Genomic DNA, 11,453 nt, shown 5'->3' with positions numbered 1-11,453 from the left:
TTGCTCCCATGACTATTTACTTCCATTCATAAAAGCTGGTTCAAATAATATATTTTTTAAACAAACAAACAAACAAACCAACCAACCCAGAACATGTAAAAGGAGTCCCCTCCATAGGAAATGAATGATGGATTTAGTTGTTGATGGAGAAATCAAATAATTACTTCTAGATGGTATTAATATGATCTTAAAATAGTGGGAAAGTTTTCTTTTATGACATTGACAGAGAGGCAATGATTTTGAGTAATGCAGGTTGATGGGGAGATGCTTTAAGATTAAATAAGTGCTATATAAAGGCTTGTCAGAATGAATTCTAATGTGCTATGAGACATTTTGCATATTTAAGAGTATGCAAAATGTCTTGTACCACACTGGAATTCATTTTGACAAGGCTTTATATAGCATTTATTTATGCTTGTACTCTACTTTAAGGGAAAAGGGATAATGCTTGCTACTCTTTGAATGGAAGTAACAAAAGGTAATGCTTATTGATTTGTTTCACTCTTATAACAAAAACGAAAAACAAAAAAACAACACAAAAAATAAAATAAAAGCAATCAAAAGTGGAAGCTTGTTTAATATTGCTCTACCATCATCCTGAAAGGCATAATAATTTGAGTTACACATCTGAACTGATTGGAGTTACAGAATCATATCTCCTTTTTGCATTTAACAATATATACAATATAAAATAAATACATTTACACAAATGGACATTGGTTGGAGCACACGGTATGATACACATCACAAAAATATACAGTTGATTGCTTTACAGATGTGAAGCCCATCTACAGCTATAGACATGGTTATTTTACTACTGGCTATTATGCAACTCCTGGATTATTATAAGCAGTTTAATTTTTTTTCTCCTTTTGCGATCTTTGCACGAAAAGATTGCCATAAAATGTTTTCCTAGGCAGGTAAACAGAGACGCTTAAATAATTAAAATACAATCACCAACACCCATTTTCTCTTCTATAAGAAAAATAGCAGTTTTAATTTTTTATATCTTTTTTGTGTTATCATTTAAATGCAAAATAGTGGAATAAATACAACAATCTGATCTGATTGAAACAAATGTGTAACTTCTGGGAGTCACACAATCATATTGCTTTAAATAAGAAAAAATTAAAAAAAAAATGAAGCAAAAACATAGAAATTAAATCATTATGGCTAAAACAGACACCTTTTGAAATTTTCCCAACACTTCACATTAAGTAAGTGGTCTTGAAAGAACTCTCCTCCAGCTAGGTTTAGGATGAACATTATTATAAAGCCTGTGCAGTTCTTTTAGCCATATTTCAGTTAAAGTTTTTACAGTCTTGAGATACTTGTTCTTTTGCAGCTCTAAAAAAATGACTAAAAATGAAAACTCATGTTTGCACCGTGTGCCTTTAACACATCTCCATTTTTTGTGTGTTTTGTATTTTTAGTTGATTGGCTTTTGACCCTGAAGCCCAAGTTCTTTAATGTGATACAGCAAAAACAACATTTATATTATATATTTATATATATATATACTGTAATTGAACAGTAGTAACTTAAACCCTGCACAAACTATCTGGAAAATAAACTTTTTTATTTTTGCACTCTTACATATATAAATAATCTTATAGAATCAGCACCTTTTTTCCCAGGAGTTGTGGGTTTTTTTGTTTTGTTTTTTTTTTGTCATTTTTAAAAGGGATGTGCCAATTTCTGAACTCCTATCACAGCTATAAATTTCAAGTTATTGACCATCTGAATGAATTGCTAATGATGATTTATCTAGAATCACACTACAGTCACTTCTCTACTGAGAAAACACAATCTACAATATAGTCCCATATAGCTAATGATAGATACACAGTATTTTCTAGCACAAGGCTGATGCACCGTCAGCCTACTGTATTCGTTTAAAGCACACAAAGTAGCAATAGTTTTGGAAACTTGTCCGCACCAAAAAAGTTTTGCAACAACACAGAGAGAGTTAATACAACATCTGAGAGATGATTGAATAAAAGCTATATTTACAGCATTTAAAAATTAGACTTATCTATAATCTTGAAATATTCAAAGTTTTATTTCTAAGCTATACATTGGTATTCTATAATAAACTATTACAGAAATTATCCCTTGCTTTGAAAATATTATGATTTCAATGTGTATCTGTTCATAATGAGTACTTGTTTGGAGTTTCGATCTCTTAATTATTACTAGGAAGAACCTTATTACCAGTAAGGAATAGAATATAGTACTGTAATCTCCTGAGGAATTGTACATCCAATATTGTCTCTAATTCTACCCTGTGTCTATAAGCACACACCACAAGAATCCAAACACCACAAGAAGAACAAGACAACAGTCTTTGAATGCAACATAAAAATTCAGAAAAGCACAGCAAACATGAAACACTGAAAAGCTGAACTACATTTCTTTTGTTTGTTAGGATTACAATTTTAATTACATCTGTGTACATAGAATAAGGATGTTCACATAGTACAGGGAGCAGCTACTAACACTGGTACATTGGTATAGCATTGGATGGAGGTTATTGTTTATTGGTTATTTAGCGACTGTAGTTTTCTGGGGGCATCTAATTGGCTTATACATTAGATTACACCTCTTAACAGTCTTGGAACTGACTGACTTTCATGCTGTGACAATACTGGTTGAAAAGCACATATATTGATTTAGCTACTTGTTAAAAATTGCAATTTACAAAATAAAGTCTAAATTAATAAAGTGTAGAAGTGTTAAATTCTTGAATTTGGTCAGAAGTCTACTACTCTGATTTCTTAATTTTGCAAACATTGGCATTTGCCTTATTGCCTCTAAGCTAGTATTGGTTCACAGGTCTTTGTGTGAGAACTTTATAATTTTGCAAGTAACAGGCAGTATCTCATTCATTTACAACTGAATCAGTTAGAAATCACATAGCAACTGTACACTTGTACAGTCACACTCTCCTACCATCTTTATAGATTTGTACTTGACATTAGACTACTCAGATATACTGTAGGTGTAATCTAATCCTTTGTGTCAGTGAACATTTAGTTAGAAACTGGAGCTCATGTTAAGAAACTGGATGTTTTGGACCAGACTGGCACACAACATAAATTGCATCCGTGATAATATGCACCTTCCCTTCAACTATTGCTTTAGTAAGATAAATTCCCACATTAATAAATGGCTGAAAAGTGGTAAAGCTGGTACAAAAAAATCTCCATTAGTAAGAAGAAACAAAACATTTAAAAAAATCTTCCTTCAGGATTCATTTGTCCTTCATTATTGTTCATCATTGTTCAAGCCAGCACAAAAATGCAGTATTTTTCTCTCTCTCTCTTTAGTATTGCATGAATGAATAAAGCTTAAACTATTCCCTGAAAAAGTTACATTGTAGCTAACCTAAGAAATATCTGGAAGACTTGAAAAAACAATTAAGGAATCAAATGGCTGTAACTGATCTAGATGGAAAATGCAATGATAAGAAGCAGCCGATGCATCGTTGCTTAGTTGTCTAATTAGAGACTGCTCCTATGAAATCTAATACTGCATTCAGTCAGTTCATCATGTTGTACTGTACTGCAAGGTATGATGGTTCTTTCTTTGATTCCTTTGTCACTGGGGACATTATAGTTCATAATAAGTTCACTGGCATCCATATTATGGATTTCCATCCTTTGGCAGGCCTGGCTTCCATCTCTCTTCAATTAGAGACCTCTTTTAAAAAGTTCAGCAGCAAAGGGGGAAAAAAAGGAAAAGGAAGAAATAAAAGAACAGAAAAGGAACACAGAGAAAAGGGAAAAGGAAAACTGCATCAGATAGACACAGAAGAAAGAGTTGAAAGCTGCTTCACAGTCTTGCTGCTAAATATCAGTGCAGTCATTTTTTTCCTTAATCAAACACTAAGTTTCTTTGCCATTAGTATCCTGTTTATTTTCCCTTTTTTTCAATGAGCATGATGGGAAGGCCCATGATGCTTTAGTCAGACCTTGGCCTCCAGCATTTCCAAAAAAAGTTTGTGCATGGGGACTTTGCCTTCCAGTTTGATGTTGTAGAAATGCTGCACGGCCTTCGTGGAGGTTTGCCTCAGAAGTGGAAGAGTCATCAGCATCTTGCCAGCTCGGCGTGGGTCTTCCATATGCTGCCCAGCCTCATAATCCTGCAGAGCCTCATGTAAGACATCTTGAAGTTTCTGAACTGCTTCAACATCTTCTATGTGCATTGAGTCTGCAAAACAAAGGAGCAACATCAGTTTTCAGTTCAGGGTGCCAGACTGTTGAATTACAGTGTAACTCCTCTAGACTGTAACTTGCACTGGAATAAGTAACGGTACCATAATTATTGATGGATTTGCATGGATTTACATAGTATTTTCCATATTGTTTTAGGGATAAGCTAGATAATTACCCACTTATTTCTATGTTGACCTTCAGGGGAATATTTGGGTCTCCTTGTGTAATTATACACATGTAATTGCTATCTGTAAAAGTGCTAAGTTTATGTTAACTAAGTTAACTAAAAAAAGTTAAAAACTATCTATGCAACTATATAAATAATTTCATATAGTCATTTTTCTAGCTACACAGACATAATAGTAATGAAAGGGCAGAGCCCCTCTCAGTCACAGCCCGTATTGCTAGGTCTGCAAGAATGGTTCCCTTCAAAAAGCGTGGCACCAATCCATGGCAATCTCCATGGTTACAGACTGAGATGCCATTGATCAGAAAAACAGAGCCATTGGGCTTTCACGCTGGCTGACACAAGGAAGATGTGTGTGTGCATGTGACTTCTTTCTTTCCTCCCTCATGGGCTAGCAAGGAAATTTCCCTCCCAGCCAGTCATCCTTACATAGATTCTAATGAAGTGGTTCTCAAACTGTGGTCTGCACAGCACATATGAGTGGCGTTTGGAGTTGTCCCTGCCTCCTAACACTTACATATCCTGCTAGATGTAGCCTGCCCAGAAAGTTTGGATCCTATAAAGTTACTTCTGCCAATTAATCTTTTAAAAAAATCAACAAAAAAACCAAATGCCTCTCTGCATCTTGCCTGGTTACTCTATATCTGTCTTTGCCAGCTGTTATCAGATTTGAATAGGAGACCTAACCATAACACACAGGAAGAACCAAACTGAACTGCCAAGTGACCTGGAAAGATTTGAGCAGTGGAAGCTGCAGGCAACAAAGGGAGATTCAGTCCAAACAAATGTAAAGCCCCAAACAGCACAGATACAAAACAAGGAGATATAATCAAGAAGCCAAAGCATTGCAACAAAATGGGTGTCTTTTAAATTTATAGTCCTAATCCTATGCCTATTTCCTTTAACTATAAATACCGCAGGAAATGTCAGAGATAAATAATGGGAGCTCTGGGGGGGGAAGGTGGTCCATGAAAGAAGTGGTTCAGAGTGGGTAAAGGTGAGAGAACCTGATATGTTATCCTGAGGGCAATGATGGGGATTGGGTACAACATTTGCAATTGATTATCCTTCCCTAGCTCCTAAATTGCCTGGATATTGTTTCTGAGATGAAATTTGTTACATAATAATAATAAAACAATAATTTCCTGTTCTTTTTGTCTATGTTAGCTCTTAGTTGCTTTCTTATATCTTCTAATAGGATTGAAACTTAAGGCAACTCAATACTTAGCACAGGGACCTAATAGCCACTTGTTCTCAGCAGCTGGGAGATGAAGGGGGGAAGAAATATTTTTTCTTCTGTAACATGTATCAACATACCATCACCAGTGGACTGATAGGGGGTATCCCAGATCAATCTCCCAACTCTCTGAGGTAGAATGAGTGGCGTTGCCAGGGCTTCTAACCAGAAGTACGGTAGGCACTTGTGTGCAAGCATTCTTAGATTTTGTGGGGAGACCAGCTGGATCTCCAGGACAGTTGTCAAAGGAAGTGTGGTGAAAGGAAGAGTAGCCATCGGCACTCCCCTCCAGTTACCAACACAAAGATGGGCACACCATCTTAAAAGAGCCTGATAAAATACCACAGCCTTATATAGTATTTATCATGGGGGTTAACTCAATCAAATTGTGGCCTTGCTGCTTATTCAGTTAGCGAATGAACCACATGTAACATTACTGCAGATGGGTGCACACTCAAGGAGATCAGTGATGTTGTGCAAGCTTATAGTAGGGTTGATTGTGGGGTAGTGATTCCATGGCATTATAAGAGCATTTCCTCAAGAGGGAAGGGGGGGACGGATAGCTCAGTGGTTTGAGCATTGGCCTGCTAAACTCAGGGTTGTCAGCTCAATCCTTGAGGGGGCCGTTTGGGAGGATCTGGGGCATAAATTGGGGATCGGTCCTGCTTTGAGCAGGGGGTTGGACTGGATGACCTCCTGAGGTCCCTTCCAACCCTGATATTCTAGGATTAAATCTAAAACCCACTTTCATATCATTGTAGCTCTGATTTTAATTTTTGACTATTTAGCGAAACTCTTTTTTCAGATGGAATGATGACTAAGTGAAACGTCTTCCAGTAGCCAAAATACACTTATATCATTATTTCTTCTGTTATATTAAGCAGTATCACATACCTGATGGCTGACACAGAACCTGATTTGTCAGTTTTATCCGACAGAAGATAACAGTCTATCAGGCTGTGTGCCATGAGTTTAATTTTTGCAACTCTTACCTATCAAAGTAATTTTTGTTGAAGCATGTGGCTCTATTAACTTTAATTGGATTATCTGTTTGAGTAAAGGTTACTCAAGTGAGTAACAATTACAGGATTAGGCCTAGGAACCTGAACTACCATCCTAGAGATAAAATACATATTTCCGACTAATTCATGTTTTCTCAGATAATTTCAGCATGTGGGAAATACACCTCTTACTAAAAAAGACAATGTGAAAAAACCACTACGCACACAGGTATATAAGAGGTTGTCATAAATATAAAGGGAAGGGTAAACCCCTTTGAAATCCCTCCTGGCCAGGGGAAAGCTCCTCTCACCTGTAAAGGGTTAAGAAGCTAAAGGTAACCTCGCTGGCACCTGACCAAAATGACCAATGAGGAGACAAGATACTTTCAAAAGCTGGGAGGAGGGAGAGAAACAAAGGGTCTGGGTCTGTCTGTAGTCGTCTTGGCCAGGGACAGAACAGGAATGGAGTCTTAGAACTTTTAGTAAGTAATCTAGCTAGGTATGTGTTAGATTATGATTTCTTTAAATGGCTGAGAAAAGAATTGTGCTGAATAGAATAACTATTTCTGTCTGTGTATCTTTTTTGTAACTTAAGGTTTTGCCTAGAGGGGTTCTCTATGTTTTTGAATCTAATTACCCTGTAAGATATCTACCATCCTGATTTTACAGGGGGGATTTCTTTATTTCTATTTACTTCTATTTTTTATTAAAAGTCTTCTTGTAAAACACTGAATGCTTTTTCATTGTTCTCAGATCCAAGGGTTTGGGTCTGTGGTCACCTATGCAAATTGGTGAGGCTTTTTATCCAACATTTCCCAGGAAAGGGGGGGTGCAAGTGTTGGGAGGATTGTTCATTGTTCTTAAGATCCAAGGGTCTGGGTCTGTAGTCACCTAGGCAAATTGGTGAGGCTTTTTACCAAACCTTGTCCAGGAAGTGGGGTGCAAGGTTTTGGGAAGTATTTTGGGGGGAAGGACGCGTCCAAACAGCTCTTCCCCAGTAACCAGTATTAGTTTGGTGGTGGTAGCGGCCAGTCCAAGGATAATGGGTGTAATATTTTGTACCTTGGGGAAGTTTTGACCTAAGCTGGTAAAGATAAGCTTAGGAGGTTTTTCATGCAGGTCCCCACATCTGTACCCTAGAGTTCAGAGTGGGGGAGGAACCTTGACAGAGGTTAACAAAGAAAGGTTCATGTTCCATCTTGAAAGAAAGCTGCAAACTGAAAAAAAAAAAGTTATAGCTCTTGCTCTGAAACAGACAATTATAGACAAGTTTGGATCATTTAGCACATTTTACTGATTCTGATGACAGTTTACGTGTTAGTGACATATAATGGAATCCTATGGGGGTTTTACATGTTTAATAATTCTAGGTCTCAGAGAATACATGCCCTAAGAAGCATGCAGTTAGATATGCTACGCACACACCGCTGAGATACGATACCGTGCACCAAGGTGGTCAGGTCTAAAAAAATAAAAAGGGAAAAACAAAAACAAAGTATATAAAGAAGGGGGTAAGGATTAAAACACTTAAAAAGGAAAATCAGTAAAATTTCAGCACTGTTCCCATCATCCAAATCTGCCCTTTTTGCTACTTTTGTAACAACAACTTCAACTTTCACCTCTTTAGTATTAGTATAGAACTAATTAGTTAATTCTATTTACCTGTGACAATGAAAGGTAAATCACGGAGTATAGAATATAACACAAACACACACACAGGTTCTGATCTTAACTATACCGGTGTAAACACGGAGTACTCTACTGACACGGAGTACTCTACTGAATTCAACATTCATAAACAAACACTTCTTGACCATCCACTGGACTCTATTTAAAGTGATTTCTTTGCAAACATTTACACTGCATTTCAACAGCCAGATTCTCTGCTGTTCCAAGTTTCTAATTACAGATCCCTGATTCTCTGGCTGGGCTTAGGCTATTCCTAATGGAATTTTAGAGCAATGTGGGGGCTGCTCTAAATTCTGCTGGCTAATAACAGTCCCCAAGGAACTGTCCATCAACCATGGATTGCTAAATCACAGTGTGTGCAGACTATGCCCCACCATGCCCTCACTAGGGCTATGCTTAGAAGCTGGTGTAGGAGCTGGGTATTCTGGCTGTGTGCCAGCTGAGAGCTCTTCCATGTCAGAGAAATTCAGCTTGCCAAATCTATCTGTTCTCCAGCCTCTCTGTGCCATTAGAGGAGCAAAAGGAGGCCATAACATTCTAGAAATTGGCACTAAATGTTTGCCAATTTCTACCCTCTGCAAAATTGTCCAGATTATTCATAACTGGGTAGATTTTTGTTTTATGCAGCAGATGTGAAGTTTGAATTTTCAAAGGGATGTGTGGCAGTCTGCATAGATATATGGATTTGGAATATTTTCCTCAGAAGAGTGGAAGACTTTCATTGAAATCAGTGGTGATCCTGCAGATCTGTAACAGTGTAGCTCAGATTAAATTCTGGCCATATGACTTTATGAATGCTTGCTGCCTGTACATTTTTTCCCTCACACTGAATTTGATTATGAGAAGGAAAAAAAAAAAACACAGACAGAAAAAATGAAGGTGGAAAGCGAATCAGAATCTGTGACATGACATAGCTGTTACACCCCAGGTTCTCAAACTTCTTCACAGTGCAGACTACAATGTAAGAGAGGGATTGTCTTGTGGCTCCCCTCCTTTCCCATCGATGATCATACAGCATCCCTGGGGTATACAGAGCAATTGCTTACATGGAAAAGTAATAGTAGCAATGTATTTTTTGCTGTCTTTTAAATCAATTTGGCAGTGGGAAACAAAGTGACCAGCCAACTCTCCAAAGGGCCACCTGCGTGTACTCTGTAGGCAGCCAGTGGTTCATGGGCCAGAGTTTGGGCAGCTGCACCTTGGGAGACATATAAGTATGTCACAGGAAATGAGGTGAGAACAAATAGCAGAGATATTTTCACAAACAGCTATTAAGATTTCTATAAAGGCTTTGATTTAGCTTGAAAGATTTTAAAATGATTTAATTGAATTACTATAATTTAACTTCCCATTTAGAGAAAAGATTCAAAATGATTTCAGTTTTACTCATCCGAGAGTCTGCTAACACTTAAATGCAAATTCACTAAATCTGTGCTTTTTAATTAGACCATGATTCAGCTGGCAGACTGCTCAGGAAAGTATTAATCTCGACTAAGATCCTTCATGTTCCAGCCTTGCAGTTTGGTTCTATGTCTCATTCCGGGTATTAAATGAATGTAGATCTTAATCAGGCTGGCATTTGTTTCTGGAAATAAGGAAAATGGTCTGGAATGTTGCACTGGCCCCCCAAAAGTAAAAAGAAATAGCTTCACTAAATATAAAGTGGCAGATACAGAAACTACAACTGAATCCAGAAAAGATTAATGTATCGTTGACAAATCCTGTCTATGTGAGTGTGATGATGAGGTCAATAAGAATTATTATAATTTAAGGGAACACAGAGGCTATGTAGACACCCAGAAAGGCTTAATATATCAGATAACATAATAAATAGTTCGATGTTAAATATAAACATTTTAAATGCTCTACCTGTGCCAGGAAAGTGAACCTGTGAAAATAAGATTAGAAAAATCATTTTCCTAGTAGACCCCCCTTGGACATATTACAATTGCCATTCCAAAGGGAAATGGTAAAAATCAACACCCAGGTGTGAAATCCTTTCAAACCAGTGCCTAGATTTAACAATTAAATTAAACAGGGACATGAGGATGTGTTGTCATTCAGAAGTATGCAGATTTTGATATTAAATGACCTGCAAAAAAGCAGCACAGATTGGTGAGGTTGAAGATTTCTACAGCCAGGCACGGGAACTCATTGTCAAACTATGTCAAACACTATGTTCTGCTCAGAGCAAGGGATTTCAGCACTGAAGTGGTGAAAGTGGTTGTTGATCAGAGTGTTGCAATGAAATAAGGTAAAATCAACAAATTAGGACATCGACTCATTGAGCTCTGCTTTGAGAATCATCTTATCCTTGCAAATGCTTTGTTTCCCCGTCACAGCAAGGGAAAATACAATTGGACCTCTTTTGATCAGCTCCACAGAAACCTGATTGATTAGATCATTGTGCAGAAAAGAGAGAAAACTAGATCTCTCATCTGAGAAAAACACTACAAAGTCCAGATACCAACTCAGATTACCATCTACCTTGTTTAAAATTCAGAGTTCATCTCAAATGCAGAAAACAAACATCTGGCCACCCAGGAATAATCCGGGACACACCACAGAGCATGGAAACTAGCAAATGTTTGGCATGAACCTAAAATGACGGGAAAGAGACCACTCTAAAATGGTACTTTGTACTGTTTATGTATTTAATATCACTAGGAAGAAAACATGGAAGAGATGAAACACATGGACCTCAAATGAAGCATTTCTGCATTTAAAAAAAACAGAGTCAATCTAAAGCAAGAAAACAGTAGCATGAATAAAGCAACATTAAAGGGATTATGCAGCAGTGATCAGAAACATTCAGATGCTCACAAGATATGATACAGAAGAAAACATCAACAACTACGGGGAGAAACTTGACTGAAAGCAACCACCGGGCTATCCTGATGGTTCTGTATAACTAAGTAATTCACAAGTCAAAAATGGATACAATCAAGTTCAGCAGTTGTAAGATCCTGACAGAATTTGATGAGATCAAGAACAAGTAGAACAGTAATTATAGTGCTTTTAATGCAACTCTAGACAGCATAATCTAAATTTGGATTATGTCTCAAATAAAATGAATTTGGTGGCCTGATTCTCTTCTCTAACTGAAATTAATGAACCAAAAC

At 37.2% G+C, this 11,453-nt stretch overlaps 1 protein-coding gene across 14 annotated transcripts in view; it reads right to left on the bottom strand.

Moving 5' to 3' along the window:
- Positions 1-559: 559 nt before the first annotated feature.
- Positions 560-11,453, bottom strand: part of ESRRG (estrogen related receptor gamma) — a 486,133-nt gene continuing 475,239 nt past the window's right edge. For all 14 annotated transcript variants that reach the window (XM_073338899.1, XM_073338902.1, XM_073338898.1 and 11 more), the window contains one exon: positions 560-4,212. In XM_073338899.1, coding sequence (XP_073195000.1) covers positions 3,968-4,212 — 245 coding nt within the window. In that variant the 3' untranslated portion in view covers positions 560-3,967. The remainder of the gene's footprint in view (positions 4,213-11,453) is intronic.

The sequence above is a fragment of the Lepidochelys kempii genome, chromosome 3, assembly GCF_965140265.1.
Source record: "Lepidochelys kempii isolate rLepKem1 chromosome 3, rLepKem1.hap2, whole genome shotgun sequence".
Classification (NCBI taxonomy): Eukaryota; Metazoa; Chordata; order Testudines; family Cheloniidae; genus Lepidochelys; species Lepidochelys kempii.
The sequence above is the reverse complement of the archived record's forward strand: the minus strand, read 5'-3'. Positions and strand labels throughout refer to the sequence as shown.